The sequence below is a fragment of the Ictidomys tridecemlineatus genome, chromosome X, assembly GCF_052094955.1.
Source record: "Ictidomys tridecemlineatus isolate mIctTri1 chromosome X, mIctTri1.hap1, whole genome shotgun sequence".
Classification (NCBI taxonomy): domain Eukaryota; kingdom Metazoa; phylum Chordata; class Mammalia; order Rodentia; family Sciuridae; genus Ictidomys; species Ictidomys tridecemlineatus.
In genome coordinates, this window is record NC_135493.1 from 108,929,896 (window position 1) to 108,951,911 (window position 22,016).

General features: G+C 36.2%; 1 protein-coding gene across 2 annotated transcripts; it reads right to left on the bottom strand.

Annotated features, from left to right (window-relative positions):
• Positions 1–2,273: 2,273 nt before the first annotated feature.
• Positions 2,274–16,808, bottom strand: Prdx4 (peroxiredoxin 4). 2 transcript variants are annotated; one of them, XM_013362630.4, is made up of 8 exons: positions 16,466–16,808; positions 13,068–13,185; positions 10,229–10,345; positions 8,245–8,367; positions 6,319–6,449; positions 4,737–4,771; positions 2,627–2,673; positions 2,274–2,386 (listed from the first exon to the last, which is right to left on the bottom strand). In XM_013362630.4, exons 1-8 carry the CDS (start codon positions 16,707–16,709, stop codon positions 2,383–2,385), a joined length of 819 nt encoding a protein of 272 aa, XP_013218084.2. In that variant the 5' UTR covers positions 16,710–16,808; the 3' UTR covers positions 2,274–2,382. The 2 variants fall into 2 exon arrangements, with proteins under 2 accessions (XP_013218084.2, XP_005334865.1); XM_005334808.4 differs by lacking the exon at positions 2,627–2,673 and having other exon boundaries at positions 16,466–16,807.
• Positions 16,809–22,016: the final 5,208 nt, after the last annotated feature.

Below are 22,016 nucleotides of genomic sequence, written 5' to 3' on the forward strand. Positions count from 1 at the left end.
TGAATTTGATTTAAAAAATTTTAAGCTGGGCTGGGGTTGTAGCTCAGTGTTAAAGAGTGCTTGCCTCGCACATGTGAGGCACTGGGTTTGATCCTCAGCACTACATAAAACTAAATAAAATAAAGATATTGTGTTCATCTACAACTAAAAAGAATTTAAAAAATTCTAAGCCTACGTTTCAGGAAGGTGGATCTTTTAAATATACGTTTTCAGTTCTTATATTATGCCAAAATATACATTATATTGGTAAAAGTAGTTTTTGCTATCTAAAACTAAATGCATAGTAACTGTGATAAACATTTTCTTTCCTTTTCAAAAGCTAGGTAAAAATATAATGAGTTTATATAAATGTCTGAGTGTATATATACATGTGTATAAATTTACAAATGTATATATTCTCTCTCTCTATATATATTTATTTATTTCCCTTGACAGACACACATTTATAGAGCTATTTACCTGAAACATATATTTCATTACATTTTATATATCAAAAGGCTGTATTCAAAGATATTTCAGAGGGTTGGGGGTATAGTTTAGTAAACAATTGCCTAGCATGTGAGAGGCCATGGGTTTGATCTCTAACACTGCAAAAAAAGATATTTTAGACATAGTATTTTCAAAGGTCACAGGTAACAAAATAATGTTAGGATGCCTTTCAGGTATCAGATGGGGGGTAGGACACAAAAGTTTCATTAATAAAATACCAGTTAATGTGTTCAAGAACAAAAATATACAACCTGGAGTCTGTTGATAGATGGGTGGTTTAAAATATAGTGTTAGATGTGCTCTAGGACAGAGATGATGGTGATGGGTGATGGTGATGATGGTTGGGAGACAGGATGAGTAATGATCCCTTGTGTGAGATTTTGGAGACTAAGAAATCCCTAAAAGAGCAGTACACCATTATCTCTGGAAAGCTCGAAACACTAGTAGTGTATCCCTCTGCATATTTCATTCAATAGAAGACTAGGAATTTGAGGGAGAAGCAAGGAAGTATAGATGTTATATAACTAGTACAGTGAAAAGACAATGTGTTCTACAGAAACTTCAGGTTGTTTATTATTTTGGAATAAGCTCCTGTATTTGTCATGGCATAATTTTGAGCAGCTGCACAGGCAACAGATATGTTTCCTACTTTCTTCAGCTAGTTGACAACTGTCTCCAGAGCAGGGTTTCTCACTCATCACTATTGATATCTTGGGCCATATGGCTTATTGTGAGACTGTCCTGTGCATTGTAGGATGTTTAGAATTCCTAGCCCTTATCCTCTAGAAGCCTGTTATGGTTTGGATCTGGAATGTTTCCTGAAGGTTGCTCTCCAGTTACTGGCACTATTGGGAGGTGGTAGTAGTAGGAGTGGGACCTAGTTAAGTAGGTCACTGGGAGTGTTTTCCTGAAGATTAAATCTTATCTCAGGCCCCTTCCTCTTACTTTTGCTCCTTTGCCACCATGAGTGGTCACTTCTAGTAATGGCTTTCCCCAGGGAGAGGGGATTAGCATGAAGACAGGATGAGATTAATTCTCCCAGGAAAACTACAGAGTACATCTATAAATAATTACAATAAAGTAGCTTCCATATCAGGGTGGTAAACAGGGTGATGAAGTAGCACTGGAGTTCTGCTTTGTATGTGGCTATTTGCTCAGAGCTAGCTATATATATTTAGAGATTCAGCTTTCATTTTTTGAACTCAATATAAACATATCCTGCTTATAAATTTGATACAAGCTAAAAATGTGACTTTAGGAAAAATGGGGCCAGAGGGGTTTATGTTATTACAGTGCAGAGAGCTGTGGCATCACCCATCCCTATCAGATTGCTAGGGAAGGTTACCATACTTGAAACCTGTTCTTTACTGCTGTCCTTAAAGGTATGGACAGGTGAGCCAAAGTGGGGTACTAAGAGTTCAGAAACTAGAATCAGCCTGTCTGGGTTTGATGTCTGTTTTTGATAGCCAGCTATGTGACTTTGGGTAATTTATCTGAGTTTCAGTCCCCTCATCTGTACAACTACTCAAAGAATTGTGGGGATTAAATGAAAATGCATGTAACCTGCTTAACATCACACCCAGCATGTGGAATATATTTCATAAATGTTAGTTATTATTTATTTATATGCGGTGCTGAGGATTGAACCTAGGGCCTCACAGATGCCAGGCAAGTACTCTACCACTGAGCCACAACCGTAGATCCTCACAATTCTTACTTTGGAAAGATAGAAAATAACTGCTTAGGACTTTTATATTCTCCAAGAAATTACTACTATAACACAATGATAATAAAACAGTGACCTTTATTGAGAACTTTCAAGCATTAAAACTTGATGAAGTATTTTTCAATTTAGTTTATCAAAATACTTCAGTTTTCCAGCTGGATCTGGGATTATCTGTTAAGACAAAACAAAAAAAGCAAATTATTCCTTTTAAAAGTCATAGTCTGACATTAGTTTCCTATCTCTTGACTGAAGATAAAAAATTACATTTGTATACCAAATTGTATCATATATACTCTTAAGAAAAACTAGATATGTCCTACCTACTAACCTCTCAGCTATCCCAAAAAGTAAAACATTTATTTTTTAAAAATAAATTAACATCTGTACTCAAGTACCCCAAAATTTACTTACAGCTCTTCTCTTGGCCACCAGGCTTTCATGACATCTTCAGGTTTGATCTAGTTAAATCAAACACATTGAGAGCATGGCTACAGATGTTAATGTATTTTTAAAACTGTTTGCTGATTAAATGATGATATGCTATGATAACTTGAAAAGGGGGTAGTGTGTTCATTATGGGTTTATCAAGAGAATTTTTGGGAGCTCCACAATGCAACTTTTTAATCTCAAGCTACAAAGTAAAAAAACAAAACAAAGATTCAAAACAATATCAATTATTACCTTCAATAATTATTTTAGTGAATGAGTACTCTGAAAGAAAAATGCTCCTTCCAAAAGCATGATAGCCATAAGAACTTATACTTAATTTTTTCCAATATAATTTGATCTCACATTAACTATGTTACTTGTTGGTTAAAGTACATCTACCTTTGCATATAAGAATAATCTATGGTAATTGCTATAATTAACAGATTTTGAATCAGTTTTTAATAAATCTGCAAAACAGTTTTGCCTTTGAGATCAAAGTTAATATTACAATACCAACTGAGTCATCTCTACATAGATCTGATGGATCTTAAAGGGGATTTGAAGTTATGCACTAAAGGTACATTGAGTACTAGGTTCTTTATAAATTAAGTCACAAGTTAGTTTATATTTATAGATTATGGAAGCTTACAGATAGAAATATGAATCAGAAACTGCTGTCTTAAAAACTAGCTTACAAAGCATTTGTTGGATAAGTAGTCAAGGTAGGGGACATTTCCCTCTGAAGTTATATCAAAACCAACTGTGAATGATAAATGATATCACTACCAAGCACAGGCATGTGCTAAGTATCCAACTCCTGAGAGATCAGTGAGAACTGCCAAGAAGTACAAATTAACTATGAACGGCATTACAGGATGAGTATTATACATTTCAGAAAACACACTAACTATACACTAACTATCTACTTGATAACTATTAGGGGTCACAAGCCCCTTTGAGAATCAAACTATGAATTATTCCTTCAGAAAAATACACAGATATTATCACATACTTTGTTTTTATTCTTAATTGACAAAATAATAATTGTATATATTTATGGGTTTGGTCATTCTTTCAACACACATATACTGAACACCTGCTATATGATAACTATTCAAACTATTACTATAACTAGATAGTACTTATTAGTGAACCCTTGGAGTTATAGTCTAATTCTAATTTTAGATTGTGGCAAATGCTTAAAAACATGGGGTGGAGATAGTGGTAAGGAAAGAATTTCAAGATGATATTTGAACTGAAATGTGAGTGAGAGAGGGAGCCAGTAATACAGAAAGCAATACAGAAGGAACAGCAAGGGCAAAGGCCCTGAGGCAGGAATTAGCTTAGCATGTTCAAGGAACAGAAAAGGGCACACCTGAAATTAAAGAGTAAATTACTCCTTCTGAATGTTTATGGATAATGGTACCTTTCTTTTTGGATTGCCAAGGAATTAAGTCTTAGAAATTTATATTTTTCTATTCTAAAATAATGATTTCTTCCTCCAATGTGCTAGTATTTTTAAATTTCCTAACTACAGTTTGTATAAAACACTTGATTTTTAGAAGATAAAAACTCAAAGATTTTTGGCTGTTACTTAAGCAAGGTTTCAAGCAAGTTTCTAAATGTATTTTGAATACGTATCTACAAATTATGTAGTCTCCCTGATGAAAGAATGTACTGGTTTCAATCTTTTTCTTCTTCAAATGATATGGAGATAATCATTAGTTTCACTGTTTATTAGATCAGATTTTCTCAAAGGCTTTTTATTATACACAGAAAGGTCTTGCCTGTAATTGTTTCTCGGCTCATAATATAGGAAGAATTTTATACACACCCTCTAAATTTATTCTACTAAGTCTCTGTTTTTCCCCCTGGAATAGTGTATTTCTTGGATACTTAGCTTTAAAATTCACAATATTAAACCCCATATTCTGCTTTCTTTAGTTTCAATTACTCTTCCTATAGTCCAGAGAATGTCTGTACTTTGTGATTTGTGCTTAGCTTGCTTCATTTATGAAGCCAAAACAGTTCTACTACAAGGCAATTTTTTGGCTCCAGCCATGCCTGTAACAGAAAAATCAACATGACTTACTGTTTCACTACCAGGTTTCCAGCCAGCGGGGCAGACTAAAAGGAACAAAAATGGGCAAAAGACAGTTTAAAAATAGAATTTAGTGTTTTTAAAAGCAACTCCTGAATTTGTTTTCATATGAAACTGAAATTACAGAATATATAAATAACAACATTTCTAGACCACCAAACACTTGACTTCTGTTAGCTTGCCTGAACACACTAAGGAATTTTAATCATGGAGATTATCAATTTAGTTACATTTGTAATATAAGAAACTAAACTGAAGGTATCTAATAAAGTTGAAAAGTTTGCAAATCTGATCAACTGAAAAGCCTGGGCATAGCAAAAATTTCTCTGACTCTTCATAAATTTCCACTAAATTTGTCTGCCTTTGTAATCTATGTCAAGAGACTTTAGAATGCACCCTGACTGCTGGGTATGGTGGTGCACACATGTAATTCCAGCTTCTTGGGAGACTGAGGCATGAGGATCAAACATTTGAGGCAGCCCGGGCAATAAGAAAAAGAGCTGGGGAGCTGGGGATGCAGCTCAGTGGCACAGTGCTTCCCTTCCATTTTGCTACTGGTGAAACTTGGAGTTAAAGAATGAACTGATAGCTTACCAGTATGATACTAAATAATTCTGAGGAGTATATTATAGATAAACCCATCCAGTGTGTGGTACATGCATGTAATCCCAGTTACTTGGGAGGCTGAGATGGGAGGAATGCAAATTCGGACTAGCCTCAGCAATTTAGCGAGGCCCTCAGCAACTTAGTGAGACTTTGCCTTGAAATAAAAAATAAAAAGGGGTGGGGATATATGGTTTAGTGGTAAAATGCCTGGGTTAAATGCCCAGTATCCAAAAAATGTTAAATCCAGTCACATGTGGTGGTGCACAACTGTAATCTCAGCTACTTTGGGAGGCTGAGGAAGGAGGACTGCAATTTGGAGGTTAGCCTCAGCAACTCAGCCAGACCCTGCCTCACAAAACAAGAAAACAAAAGGTTGAGTATGTAGCTCAATGGTAGAGAACCCCTGGTTTTAATCTCCAGTACTGAAATGCAAATACAAACACAAACAAAAACCAAACAAACAAAAAACCCCTAAATCCAATAATATAAAGAAAACCTATATGACAAAATATTGCCATGTTGACACTTGACACATTTTAAGGTTATAGAAACATAATTTGAAAAATTGCAGTAGCAGAAACCTTTTCTGAGTTTATTAAAAAATACGTAAATGCATGTGTATATACATATATTCCTCAGTCCTTTTAATTTTGAAACAGGTGTCACTAAGTTGCTGAGGTTGGCTTTGAACTTGTGATCCTCCTGCCTCAGCCTCCTAAACCACTGGGATTTCAGGTGTGTGTCACTGTGCCTAGCCAAATAATGAATATTTTTGCATCTGTATAATTAAGCAAAATATACTAGTGATATTTTGTTAAAAGTAGTAAATAATTTGTTTTGCTAAAAGAACCTAATAAATTGAAAACACTCAGAATACTTTGGAACCACCCAAATAAGTTTTAGGATAAGAAATCAAACTAACTATGTTGCTATCTCACATTAAAAGAATCAAAAGTTTAGAAAGTACCTTCTCCATGTTTGTCAGTATACTGGAATGCTTGAACCAAACGTAGGGTCTCATCCACTGATCTACCCACAGGAAGGTCATTCAGAGTAATCTGTCTCAGGATTCCTTTGTCATCAATAATAAAGAGGCCTCTATGAAAGACAAGAGCGATAGGGGTAAGACCATTTCTTTTCAGTTAAGTATTAGTTAATGTGAATCCTTGTACCATCCACATAGAAGGAAGCTATACAGACCCCAAAATACACTACCTATTCACTACACTACTGGTACACTCTCTCGCTCACCCCTACACACTTTCCCTCATCTACTATATAATTTGGGATTGTCAATGTTAAATGATAGTTTTAAAAATTTGCTTTTGAGGGCTGGGGTTGTGGCTCAGTGGTGGAGTGCTCGCCTAGCATGTGTGAGACCCTGGGTTCAATCCTCAGCACCACATAAAAATAAATAAGTAAAATAAAGTTATTGTGTCCAACTACAACTAAAAAAATAAATGTTTTTTTAAAAAATTTGCTTTTGACTTTGAAATGTAATAGTTAGAAATAAATAATAAAAAAGAAATGATACAAATAAAATAGCTAATACGGTATTAGATCATTTTACTTCAATGTTCAAATAATCCTAAATGTTAAAACTCTCAGTCTTTAGCAGCATAGTTACTCTTTGGGAGTCAACTTAATAATAGATTTTATGAAAGCAGAAAACATTAAGGATTTGGCAAGTACAAAAATGAGAGAAACCACCTGTAGCAATACATACTATGAACATTGAAAACAGTATGCCAAGTGAAAGAGGGTAGTCAAAGGGCATATATTGTAGGATTCCATTTATATGAAGTATTCAGAATAAGAAGTAAAAGACAAAGTATATTAGTGCTTGCCTAGGGCTCAGGGAAGGAGGTTGGAGGAATTAGGGAGGGACTGCTAATGGGTATAGGGCTTCTTTTCAGAGTAATGAAAATGTTCTAAAATTGTGGTGATGGTTGCACAACTCTGAATATACTAAAACCTACTTGATTGTATACTTTTTAAAGCTGTTATAAAAACAGGACTTAAGGGCTGAGGCTGTAGCTCAGTGGCAGAGCACTTGCCTTGCATGTGTGAGGCACTGGGTTTGATCCTTAGCATCACATAAAAATAAATAAATAAAACAAAGGCATTCTGGGGCTGGGATTGTAGCTCAATGGTAGAGTGTCTGCCTTGAATGTGTGAGGCAATGGGTTCAATCCTCAGCACCACATAAAAATAAATAAATATATCGTGTCCATCTACAACTACAAAATATTTTAAAAAATAAAGGCATTCTATCTACAACTACAAAAAAATTAAAAAAAACAGGATTTAAAATACCTTTCCACATAAAATATTAAAAAACAATTAACACTGCAAAGCAAATAAGAAAGTTAATTACAACAAAACTACATCTGTTCTTTAGGCCAAAATTGATGTTTTTCGTAGAATTCTATTAGCATTTGTTAGCTGAAGTAACCCACTGAGAGCTACTGGGTAAGATACTGCCTTAGTTTTTCCCATTCTAAAGACACAGATTTGCTAATTAACTATATTTGTACTTAGAAAACAAATTACTAGAGTCAGTTTGTAAAAAAGGAAAAGAGAAATGGGTAAGGAGTGGGGGACATGGATTCAAGCCTGGGCTCTGCAATTAACTAATTATATAACTTTGGTTAAGATCATGGAACTCTATGAATCTGTCTTTTTTATTAATAATAAGGGTTGGTCAAATATCTCTACATAAACTGCCATCTCTACCAGCATATGCACTATAATAGTTAAGGGTATCTACAACATTTCTACAAATAGAACAAAATAATATTACTTGATCAAAGTTTATATCTTCTAACTTGTAAAAAAACATCAATTTCCAGAGGATTATAAATGTACTTGGATTTTTCTTAATATAAGCTACCTAAGAGTGTGGCCAGAGTCCTCCAGATATACACCATAGTCCTTTGCGATCTGATGGTTCAAGTCTGAAAGAAGTGGAAATCTTATTGATCCAAGTCCTCCTTGCTTTCGAGGGGTATTAATCCTGCAACAAACAGAACATTTACCTCTTAGAGCTAAGCAAATGACATAACTAAAACAGTGAACATTCTTTCTCTGCATATGCATGTGCACACATACATATATTCTCTCTCTAAAACAGGCTAATATACTTTGTTTTTTGCCTTTTTCCTCAATATATTCATATCCTTTAAGCACTAAATATAGACATATAAAACACATTTTTAATGTATGGTCATGCTGTATTTTATACATCTCTATTGACATTAGACTGGATTTTTTTTTATTAAACATTGCTGGAAACGTCCTTGTAGTCTATCATTTCTGTACACTTGTCTGATAAGTAGAACAGATAGACCAAAGGATATGCACTGTCATAAGCATAACCATTGAACTGATTCCTTAGAATCAAGGAAGTCAGTCATAATATCAGATACATCAATACCCAGATTTAAATATTCCGTAACCTGAAATCACAGGGCTTATGTGCTGGTGTCCCAATAGGAAGACATATAGAATGACATAACTTTTTCATTGTGGACATGACTTTTAATCCTAGAAGATTTAGAATCATTAAACTGTTGAAACAAATAAGCCTGTAGATATTACAAAATAATCAGGCTGGGGATATGGCTCAGTGGTAGAGCGCTTGCCTAGCATGTTCAAGACCTTGGGATCAATCCCCAGCACTATTTAAAAAAAAAGAAATAATCAGTATATATTTGAGTATTAAGCTCTGTATAATATTTAAAAGAATTTGTCATATTAGCATTACTTATTTGAGGTTTGTCTGAAAGCAGATACTTGAGAAAATATATTAAATATGTATCTGCATTTTAAAATAACTCAAGGGGAGTTATTGTAGCTCTCTAACCAATTAAAATTTGTTATACATATATACTCATACACATATATGTGATAAATGTGTGTATACAAATAAAATTGTAAGTGGAGAAAAACTTCTGTTTGAATTTGTAACTTTAAGTTTTAAAACTTAAAAAAATTCTGAATGATTTTTATTATACACAAAATTCTGAACTCAAAATTGTGGACCTTAAAAACCCACATCATGTTTCAAATTTGAGACATGTTGCCAAACTGCTCTCCAGAAATGAATTGACTGTGTGAGTGCCATTTCTGCACACCTTTGTCAACAATGCATGAATTTTTTTCAATCTGTTAAATACTGGCCAGTCAGACCGAAAGAAATGTCATCATTTGTTATTTTAATTTGCAGTTCTTTGCAGTTAGTTAGGTAGAACATCCTTTCATGATTAATGCATTTTAAAAATTACTTTGTAAAATTTTAAAAAATTATTACTTCTTTTTTTAAATATATTTTTTAGTTGTAGGTGGACACATACCTTTATTTTATTTTTATGAAGTGCTGAGGATTGAACCCAGTGCCTCACACTGAGCCACAGTCCCAAATTATTGCTTCTTAAAAATTATAAAAAGCTATTGGGAGTTTGACCTACCATAACAGAGGACTGGTTAAAAGAAAAGTGGCATATTTTAAAGATTTTATTTCTCTAGATTAAGGTTACCCAATTGATCAAGACAAAGCAATTATACAATCTAGTAGTTTTTGCTGTGGAAATCATAACTATTACTATTAATCATAACTATTATTATTATTCATAATTTTGAAGTGTCCTATACAATTCTTAAGCATTTTTACAAGAACTTCATGGAACTAGTAACTCATTGTATTATGCAGATAAATCTATTCCTGAAAAATATCTGATAAATATTTATCATATATCTGTAATACCTAATAAGTATTTATCCATATCTGATAAATGGCATGATATCATGTTAGTAGTTATCTGCCCTTGATTTAAATCCATTCTTTCTTCCTACAAATATAAGTGCAAAATACTCACCAGGCCAAATGGGTAAACTGTGAATCAACAGAACATGCCACCACTTCAGTATTTATAGCTCTAAATTCATCAATTCTATCACCAAAGGCGATGATTTCAGTTGGACACACAAATGTGCTGAAAGTTAAAAAAATACAATTTAGTATTCTCAAAATAACCATATACCTGAATTTTCACATGACAATTTCTACAAACACCTTTACTAAATAAAAATGCACTTTAAGAACAATTTCATACATGGGTCTTCTCAAGATGAAATAGTCCAAAAGATTTTCCATTTCATCAAATATTTAATAAATATATATCACAGGGTTCATAATTACATCTCAAACTTTCTTCTTATAACTCAATGGCTCAGTGATCAACCAATATTCCATTCTCACTTATAGCAGCACTCCAATTTCATTACTTTTTATTTAATAATAATTTGTATTTATTATAGCTTCCAAGATTCTATACAAATTTTACATCATTTCATTATTGTTTTTTTACATTCCTAAACCAAACTATGAGTCAGATGCATCTACTGTATTCTGTAGATGAGGCAATGTTCTCTAGTTTCCCTGATCCCTTTGAGACAGGTCTTCTTCCACCTTGTCTCCCAGTCCTGCAGAGCCAGGGATTTCACACCTTAATTCTGTCATGGGTGAGAAGTGCATGATTAGAAAATATTACCTAAGGTAGTATTTTTCCAACTGTGGTAGGGACTCCTTAATCTAATTTAGTGAGTTCTAATAAACATTAAAAAAGTGAAATAAATCAGTAAATATGGGAATACATCATTCACAGTAAGGGTAAGTTAGAAAACATATACATGTTTATATAAATGCATAAATATGTCTGTGTTCAGCAGTGACATTCAAAATATTTAACAACCTTAACTTGGAGCTGGCTTTAGCTTTGAAATTTTCTGAATGAGATCAGGTGGAAGGGTCAACTTGGGAAGGAGGTTGGGCAAGTGGCTATTTACCACTTAGTATGGAAGTCTTTCAATGTTTTAACAATAAGCATGGCTATGCTGGTGTATATAGACTGAGTGTTACTCTATATATGTATGTATTGGGTGGTAATGAAAAATATATTGCTGTGTGTCATGGCCAAAAGTTTGGAAAACACAGACTCAGGACAAGTTTCTAACTAAACCCAGTATGGGATTTTAAAATGTTTCAGTTGTTTAGGCATAGTGCTTCCCTGTGAAAGAAGTCAGTTCTAATCTAGGATTATGTCCCTGGAAACCTGGGCAGTATTATGTATTTTTAATATTATCTAAAAGGTAACCCCTCTTCGCCTTCCTTCCTATCATCCCAAGAAATACTACCTAGAAACACATTTTCCTTAGTTCTTAGTGAAGACAGAAAAAAAAACAAAAAACAAAAAAACAAAAAACACCCTGGTACAGACTGACTTTCCTCCTGCCATATAGACTATGGCAAATGCTCCAGAAAGCTTCCTTTTCTGACTAGGTCCAGACTGGCATTACACAGAAACAAAAGGAAGAAGCTATCTTAGCTCCTTACCCCAGAAGACCATTGTGAATATTATCTGTAATGAGGTATGCTTTATTTATTATGGAGTTTTAAATAACACTAGGGAAACAAAGCATATATAAGACATATCTCAAAATTCAGGGTTAATATTTTATACATTTAACATGTATATTAGCTTTCTGGCTTTATAACAACTTAAATTTAGAAGGTCTATCATTTTTTATATTTATTAATATTTCTAATTCTGGTCTCTGTGGAAAGTTACCTTATTCTTTTTAGCTAGCTGTACAAATTGATTAGAAAGATAACTCATTTTAGTCATAATGTACTAATTTTTATGAGAATTCTTCCTATTTGGCTTTGTGTAGGGGTTGGGAAACTGGTCCACAGGCCAAATCCAGCTTTTCTCAATGCAGCAGAGCAACAGTTCTGCAGTTGAGCACTGGGATTATCAAAAGGCTAAAATATTTAGTATTTAAAATTTAAAGAAAAATTTGCTGGACTTTGGCTAGAAAAAAATCTGTAGAAATGAGTTTAAGTGTACTCTTTCTGAAAGTTATTTTTTTGTGGTGCTGGGGCTCTGTGCTTATGAGGTAAGTGCTCTACCACTGAGCTACACCCCCAACCCAAGTTTAATTTTCATTTACATAATTCACATTAGTCCTAATGGAAAAAGGCACAATGGCAAAGATAGAGGAGTATTTTACTTTTTGTAACCAAAAAATAAATTCAGGTTAAAAAAACGATCGAGGTTGGGATAACTCTCTGGTTTCTTTTGACTTTCATGGGATTTGAATAATACTCAAGATTAGTAGTTTTCAAATTAAAGGTCTTGATGAGAATAGAACTACAAGAGTATTTACTTGAAGTCAATTTTCTGATCATTCACAAACATTACCATAGAGTTATAGAAAAAAATCCTATAAGAACCATAACATATTAATAGCTATTATATTAATATTTTCAGACAAGTGTTCAAATCACAGGAAAGGAACAGATACAGCAACGAATAAAAATGGTAAAACCATTAAGCAGAATTATGGCATGAATCTTGTTACTAACTGCCTTCTAAAATATTATCAGTCCACGTTCTTGCCATAATATATGTAGCTTAATGAATATATTGCAGCTTTTCTCTATTCCATTATGAAAATACTATATAGGTATATGTGAGTAAAAATTTATTTAGGAAAATGGATTATGACTGAAATGTAGATGTTATCTTTTTGAATAAATTCCTCAATTGGCTTATTTTTAAAAGAACCAACAGCTAAAAAAATTCTTAGTTGATGTTCTTGAATGATGAATGGTTGACTATTTTTACTAGTTGCTATTTACAAGTTATTACTTACAAATCAAGTGGGTAGAAGAAAAAGACCAAGTATTTTCCACGAAAATCTGTTAATTTGAGCTCCTTAAATTCTCCATTTATCACTGCTGTTCCTTCCCAATAAGGTGCTGGCTTGGAAACTAAGAAAGAAAGAAAGAAAGAAAAAAAACATGATATTTTATAAAACAGAAAGCTGACAGAATGGCAAATGGATGTCTTTAGAAAAATCCTTAAAAATTAGAGCTTCTAAACCTTTGGACTTCATTGACAGTCTGGTGAAGCTTACAGACTTCTTACAACTTAGAGTTACTGACTATGTAAAATACATAGAATTGTAAAGAAAACCAATTACAGTGAAATGCAACTATCAAAATATTTAAAAATTGGTTATATAGTAATACATGTGCTATTTTATCTTAAGCTACAAGTCTGAAAGAGATCTAATGACTACCTAATGATAAAATAATGAATGTAAATGTTTTAGGATTCCTGTAATAACCATAACATAGCATGAAAATATCTGATTACATTGACAGCAGTTACAAGCAAGTACTGCTGATGGTAATGTGGTTTGTTGCTGACATCCATAATGGGAGGAAATGCTAAATTTTAGTTGGGAGGTTAAGGAAAATAAACCATTTTTTTTCTACATTTCATCCCTGCACTATCTCTTACTGGATATTTCACCATAACTTCCCCCCACAACGTTATCAACTTCCTAAATTCAAATCATTAGATTTTCTTTCCTCTAATGGCAGTCTTTCAGATGTACTAATTTAGTTTGTCCAGCTTCTCAGATACACAGGGAGGATCTGCTGCAGGCAGGGCTACACTCAAGGAGGAGAAATATTCAAATATATCAGGCCAGAAGTGGACAACCCCAGACAATGGGATAATTTTCCTAGAGGACTTTGGAAAAAAAGACCTCCTTGAACAGGTTTCAAGTGGCCTGATGGAAACTGGTTAGTGCCACTCTCTTGTAACAGCATACTGTAACTCTAGCCAACACCCTTTGATAATAATGTACCTTCATATGGATAGCACTCATACTTTGAGAATCATCACATAAAATGAAGTCAATATTTGATTTTCCAAGTTTGACTAAAATTTCTAGAAATAAGACTTAGACCTTTGTATAACACTGAGCATTTATGGTTACTCTGAAATGAGACAAACTGAAGATTAATGTCTCTGTGAAGTTAACATATAACATTCGATTATTTACCTTGAGCCAGCAGCCTATCTTATTTAATAATCCTGATCTGATTAGGTAAAGGCCAGAAGGGAGAATTAGCTAGAACTATATTTGCTTATATACATTACTTAAATTACCACTCAAGTGAGAGGTTATGATAATTCTAATGATGTATCACAGTGACACTCCTTAAAGATTTTAGAATATTGGGAAAATCATATTGGGAAAATGTTTTTTGTCTGAAAATTGATTTTGGAAATTTTGCTTTTTTACTAAAATCTACAAATGGAATTTCCAGAATAACTCTTTGCATCTATTAAAAACAATTAAAATATCCTGAATATAAATTATATAATTTACAAGTATTTTAGTTAAATGCAGAGAAGTATAAAGAATATATAACCAGGCATGGTGATTCATTCATGTAATCCCAGAAACTTGAGAGGCTAAGGCAGGAGGATGATGAATTCAAAGTCAGCCTCAGCAATTTAGCAAGGTTTTAAATAACCTAGTGAGATCCCGTCTCAAAATAAAAAGGGCTGGGGATATGGCTCAGTTGTTATGTGCCCCTGGGTTCAATCCCTGGTAACAAAACCAAAAAATATTTTAATTCCCTCTCTCCATAACCCTATCAACCTAACTACTGTTAACATTTTGATGTCTTACCTTCCAGTATTTTTAAAAACAAATTTGGATCATGTTGTGTTGTACCCCCTATTTCTCCCCATTCATGAAAGGAAACAGTAAGTTATGAAGTTTTTGTTACTAAAAGTAATATTAAAATATGACCTTAAAAATATCCATAATATATCCCTTTTTATGAATAAAAGTCCTTTATCTCTAATTCTAGATAATTCTACACAGGACCCAGAAATATAAAAATACATATAATTTGAAAATGTTTGCTGGTAAAGGGAAAGCTATTACTACTATTTTTTTTTTTTTGCTTCCATAAGCGGCTTTAGAGTGGATTTGGATTTGTTTTCTATGGACAATATATGTACTGTAAGTAAACACTTAATTGCCTGACATATTTCAAAACGTCTTCCCACGCAAGTGACACCAATGGGACTTGAAAATATGATTTTAAAAGTGCAAGACTGGCTTTCTAGAAACAAAAATCCCAAAGTATTTAACTTTCAGTTTGAAAGAAGTACAAATGTTTAAGAAGGCAAAACAGTTTTTCTCATTTATCAATTACTCCCACTCCATCCTCAGTCCTAAAAACATCCCATTTATCTCCGGGATTCACAACTGTAAAGCATTACTTTTTTTGCCAAAGAACATACTGTAGCAACCACAAAAACCAAATACACACCTACAGAATGTCAAATGATCCGTAGGAAAAGGAGGTTACTTGAAAAGCAAGTAAAAGATATCAGTATCCCCAGGATACTTCTTTTTGGCTAATCTTAATGTCCAGATGCAGCAGGCCCCAACTTTCTGAGTTATCTACTTAGTCTGACGTGTCCTTCCTGAAAGTGTCCGTTAGCTTTGTACACAGGACAGAAATGCAAATAATCAAAAGCCAAATTGGCAGGACACAAATTTGCCTCGAGATTTATAGTGAACTCAAATGTGTTACTTCCAACCTTCCTTTCCCTCCTTCTTCCTCCAAAGTACAAACTATAACAGTTCTTTTCTGAGAAACACGAACAATACCCATGAACTGACTACGTGGCTTTCCGGGGAGATGATTTTTAATAATCTTCTTTGTAAGATACAACAGCAAAAGATAAAGGGAGAAAAATGAAATATCTGACCTTCTGAACACTTTGTTTAGCCACTTTTCTGTTTGACTAAACTTTCTGTGAATCATTATTCAGCCTATCAATGTACTTTTCCCCTGAAACAGTACTTGAAAAGAGACTGGACATGCTGCAGGCACTTTACGATGTTTGAGGAAGTGTTTTAGTTTGCACAATATCCTCAAGTCCCCCTTTGGGCCACCCTCTTTCCCTCATCTGCGGCTTTTGGGGTAACCACTATCTCTTCCAAAATCTCATCGGTGGAAAAAATCCCTTTCTCCACAACTGGCACACCCCTTCAACTTCCTGCCCAAGGAGAGGAACAGACAGATCCTGGATCCAGGGCCCCGACACTGTCCAGGGGGTGCCGCCCAACTTTAGACCGCCCCCCCAACCACGGGGTAGCATCTGTAGGCAGGGTACACGTGTCTTTGGGCTCTCCCCATACCCACTCCTACCCTTGAAAGCACCACCTACTCTTGGCTTTGGTTAGGTGCAGGGAGTGGTCTGCGACTGATACCCGGGACGCCTCCCCGGGATACACTTGTCCACCAGCGTAGAAGTGGCACTCTTTTTCGCGGGTCCGGGGCCTCTCCGTCTCCAAGCCCCTCAGAGCCCCGATCGGCAGCAGGAACAGCACCACCGGCAGCAGAAGCAGCTTTCGGCTCCATCTAGGAGCCGGAGACCTCGCGGCTACAAGCCGCGGCGGCAGCACCTCCATAACCAAGCGAGCGAAAAATCACGTCTCTCAGCTCGAGTGCCGCTTCTCCCGCCGCTGGCAGTTACAACCGCGTGCACAGCACCCGCGCGAGTTAGGGCGCGGCCTCGCGAGACTTGCTCCGCCCCACTCCGCCCCACTCCGCCCCCCCCGCCACGTGGGCGCTGACCCCGCCTCTCGCCCCCCAGCCTTTGTGCACGCGCTTTGGGGCGGGCCCGGGAGAGCGTTGTCAATTATGCTAAGGCTGCCTCTAGGCGGCGGTTGACTGGCCTTACCAGGGTCTCGCTGTTAGCTATTTTAGACACACTTCCATGCCCATCTCTTCTACAGGTCCTCACCATTGCACACTGTCCATTCAAAGGTTGAAACGAAGCTACATGCCTGTAAACGGCTTGCATTTTATATTTCTAATGGACTTTTTAAAAAGTCACTTATAATTTCAATTGACAAATTGAAATTGGGTATAATATGGAATGACTGAATTAAACAAATGCACAAATACACATATTCATCCCCTCATTTACCTTTTATTTTTGTGGTGAAACATTTAAAATTTACTGTCCCCCCCCCCTGAGGTACTGGGGATGGAATCCAAGGGTGCTTAAGTACTGAGCAACATCCCCAGCCCTTTTTAATATTTTAGAGACAAGGTCTCCCTGAGTTGTTTAGGGCCTCGCTAAATTGTTGAGGCTGGCTTAGAACTCGAGATTCTCCTGTCAGCCTCCGGAGCCGCTCGGATTACAGGAATGCACCACTGAGCCCCGCATACTCTGCTGCTTTGAAGTACACATTATCATTGTTTGTGTTTACATGCTGGTTACCAGAGACTTGGGTGGGTGAAGGATGTAAGGGCATACAGGTGAAAGAGTACAAAGTTTCAGATAGGAAGAAAAAGTTTTGAGATCTAACAGACATTTTCTTGTTTTCCTTGAAGTGATTTGTGTGAACAGTGTCATAACTCTCCCCTGCAGCTCTTTTAAATCCTGGGAAAACTTGAAGGAGATAAATCTAACCATTTACTTTCCTTCAGCAGATAAGGACAGGCAGTTTTTGATGACTTAATCTTGTCTCAAAAATGTCTTTCTTTTTAAAATCAAGACTGGAAAATTTCCCAGAACAGCCCTTTTCCCAGCACAGCTTCTGACAATTACCCCATTACCCACCCTTGGCCTCTCTCCCACCCTCCTCACCCACCAACGATTCCCCCGCTGCAAACTCCACCCTCCACCTAATGTTTGCGTCTGTGCTCTGGGGGCAGGCACAGGCTCTGCAGATTTGTTGCGTCACCTTGTGACGGCCCTCCCACCATCTCGCTCTCCCTCCATCTCACTCTCTCATTCATTCTCCCACCCTCAGCACTTTCTAGGCCCCTCTTTTCCACAAAAATTTGCTGGTGAGTCATTGTTGTGACTGGCCTCCCACTATCTGCACTGTTAGTCAACATTTACTCTTCTACACTTTTCTCTTCCTACCAGACTTGGCCGGTGACTGGCTTCCCACCTTTAAGGTGATCCATCTCCAGTGTCAGGCCCTCAGTATTGTGTTAGACCCTCTCATTCTTTCACAAAGCCTCCCCATTGCAACACGGTTCCACTCCATGCATCATGGATCTTGAATGGCTTGCATTGTATTCCTCTAATAGATATTTCTTCTTCTTTACTTTGCAGTGATCTGACTAAGCAGTGCCATGATTCTTCTCTCTAGTCATAGCCCTTTTCAATCCAAGGAAAATTTGGAGGGAAAAAAGGGCTAACCTGAAAAGCAATATCTCTAGACCATTTCTTCTCTTCTGGAAGCAAAGAAACTACAGAGCAAACAGGCAGTTTTGTGACATAAGCTGTCTCAGGTGTGTATTTTTTTTTTTAACATTAAAACTTGGCCTGGGGGGGGGCGTGTAGCTCAGTGGTAGAGAGCATTACCACCAAGAAGTAGGTTCGGTGTCCAGCAGCAAAACAAAAGTAAAACTTGAAAAGTTCCAGAAAAGTTCCCAGGACTCCTTGGTTTCATCTTCTAGCATTTAATCCATCAGCCAACAGTTGGCTGGGATGGAAGGTGAGGACAGGGGGAAAAGAAACAGCATATACCATAAGGAGGGGAGCCATCAGCAACATTTATGTCTTTAGGGCTCCATTTGTCATCTTTCTGAAACCCACAAAAGAGTTTGTCTTCTATTAAAGTATGAGCTCCTTGAGGCCAAAGTCAACATTGATTTGGTCATTGTTTCCCAAAGGACTGGTACAGAGTAAGCATTTGATATTGTAAGCACTTATTTTGCAAATAACTTCTAATATTCCAAACAGTCTATTAGTTTCAACTTGCTTTCAAATATATTGACAGTCCTTTGAGGCAGATGGAAAATCTGCCCTTTCCAAATTCATCCCTTGCCCAGTTTCTGCCCCTGGTATGCTCTGCTTTCTGCTTCATGGCCCTGTTTCCCGCCAGCAAAGGAGGAAAAAGATGAAGGCAGGGCCCCTGGTGCTGAGGGAGGGAGAGGATGTACTTACTCATAACATTTTCTGGCAGTTCTTCGCTTTCTGGGGGTGCACAGATAGGAGCCCTCTGACGAGGTAGCTCACGCTCCCATTCTTCTCCTTCCCTGGCCTCCTGTTCCACATACAAGGGAAGTGATGCCCGGGGGGCTCGGACCTGGGTCCCAGCAATTCGGTTCAGGCCTATGCTCCGTGGTCGGCCTCGGTGATCCATGGTGACTGTTGGACAGTCACAAGCCTTAGTGAATTCTAGGCCCTGAGTTTACTCCTGGGAATTCCTTGGAACACTTGGGGAGAACGTTATCTCCCTATACCTCTTTGCCCTGGGCTCAGCTGAGATGCTCCAATTGGTAGCAGGAATTACCCACCAAGTGGGCCCTAGTGAACCCTCTGCCCACTGGGGAGAGTGACCAGGTTGGCCAGCTCCCTGATACCTACTCCATGTCCCATTGGAACCCCTTGGAAGCCAACATTCTGGCAGTTGTTCTGAACCCTTTCATCCAATAAAATTTGGGCAGGCATTGTGTTGTCACAGGAACATCTATAGGAAGCTTGAGGTAGGGGCCTTGCCTTCAAGGCACTTACCATCTAGCTGGAGTCAGTTACCCAGAATAATAATAATACAAACCCTTTAGACACAGGGGTGGCTGTAAACCCAGGGTATACCTCAGACACACCTGAGGCATTTAAAAATAGTCAAATGCTGGAACTTATAGCCCCAGCAATGTAATTTAACAGATACTTGGGAGCCCTCAGGCATCTTTGGTTTCACAAATGGGCATATCTGGTTAAGTACCACCACTGATGGCAGTTATGAGCATAGGTTGTGAGGTCAGCATTTCTAGGTTCAAATCTGAGTTCTATCACTTGTTGGCCTTGTGAAATGTATTTAACCTCCCTGAGCCTCTGTTTCTTCATCCGCACAGGGAAGGCATTAATACTTTCTCCCCATGTTGTGAAACTGAAATGATAGGATAAATGTAAAAGCCTAACTTTGAATGCAGGCCAGATTTAGAAGTTCACTTCTAATGAATATGGCAGAAGTAATGTTTTTTGACTTCTGAGACTAGGTCATAACTTATGCTTAGGTCACTCTTTCTGGAGGAAGACTTTTTGTCCAAATTTTTATTGAGATAAAATTAACAAAACAGGTTTTTCCTCTTTAGAGTATATAATTAAGTGGTTATTAGTATAATCACAGTGTTCTTTGTACATCACTAGAATCTGATTGTAGAACATATCTTTTGCCCCCCGCCCCCGCCAAGAAAAATCTACTTGGTTATTACTCAATCCCAATTCTCCTTCCCTCATCTCTTGGCAACAACTAAACTCCTATTTCTCTCTTTCTAATTGCTTTACCTGGACATTTCATATAGAGTCATACAATATGTGGCCTTTTGTGTCTGGTTTCTTTTACTTAAGCATAATGCTTTCGATGTTTGCCTAAGTTGTGTCATGTATTGGGACTTATTCCTTTTATCAAGGATATGGATATAGATATAGGTAATTTGCCACTTTAACCATTTTTTAAATGTTCAGATCAGTGGCATTAAGTACATTTGCACTATTATGCATTTTTCACCACCATCCTCCAGAAAATTTTCTTCTTCCCAAACTGCAACTGTACCTGTCAAACAAAAATTCCTAATTATTTCTCCCTTCTAGCCCTCGAAAACAACATTCTACTTTCCGTCTCTGAATTTGACTACTCTAGGTACCTCATGTAAGGAGGTTAATACAATATTTGTCCTTTTGTGTGTAGCTTCTTTCACTTAAGCTTAATGTTTTCAAGGTTCATTTTTATATCCTGTATCAGTCCTCCACTCATTTTTATGACTGAATGATATTCCATTGTTGGATATACCAATTTTTATTCATTCATAAATTGATAGATATTTGAGTTATTTATACTATTAGATTTTTATGAATAATGATGATGCTATGAACATTGATGTGTAAGTATGTGAATACATGTTTTCTGTTCTGTTGGGTATATACCTACACTGGAATTTCCAGGCCATATGAAAACTCTATTTTTAACTTTTTGAGGTCCTTACAAAGTGTTTTCCACAGCATTTGCATCATTTTCTCGTTCACACCAGTAATATATGTGTGTGTATGTATGTATGTATATATATATATATATATATATATATATATATATATATATATATATATATATATATACACACACACACACACACACACACACACACACACACACATATATTTCTCCTTATCCTCTTCAATGCTTGTCATTGTTCATTTTTTTTTTTTGGTTGAAGTCATCTGCATGGGTGTAAGGTTGTATCTCATTGTAATTTTGACTTGCATTTCCTAAATGATTAATGATGTTGAGCATCTTTTTATGTGTTTATTGTCCATTTGTATGTTGTCTTTGGAGGACTGTCTACTCAATTATTTTGTCAATTTAATAATTGGGTTGTTTTTCTTTCTGTTATTGAGTTGTAATAAATTATTCTTTTTTTTTTCAGTGCTGGGGATCCAACCCAGTGCTTCCTGCATGCTAGGCAAGCACTCTACCACTGAGCTCTACCCCTAGCCTATAAGAATTTTTACATGTTCTGGATACTAAACCCTTGTCAAATGTATGATTTGCAAATATTTTCTTTCATTCTATAGGTTATCTTTTCACTTTCTTGACAATGTCCTTTGATGTAAAAGAGTTCAGTTTTGAGGAAGCCTTATTTATCCATTTTTTGTTGCTTGTTCTTTTGGTGCCATACTTAAGCATCTTTTTATGTGTCTATTGTCCATTGTATGTTGTCATTGCTTAATACAAGATAATAAACACCTGTGT

Bases quoted from the DNA above. Each gene is read 5' to 3' on its own strand.
- Prdx4 (XM_013362630.4), bottom strand. From the start codon at position 16,709: ATGGAGGTGCTGCCGCCGCGGCTTGTAGCCGCGAGGTCTCCGGCTCCT. The intron at 13,186-16,465 runs GTAGGTGGTGCT...TTTCTTTCTTAG, and splicing joins GCACCTAACCAAAGCCAAGA to TTTCCAAGCCAGCACCTTAT. The intron at 8,368-10,228 runs GTGAGTATTTTG...TGTTTGTTGCAG, and splicing joins CAGTTTACCCATTTGGCCTG to GATTAATACCCCTCGAAAGC.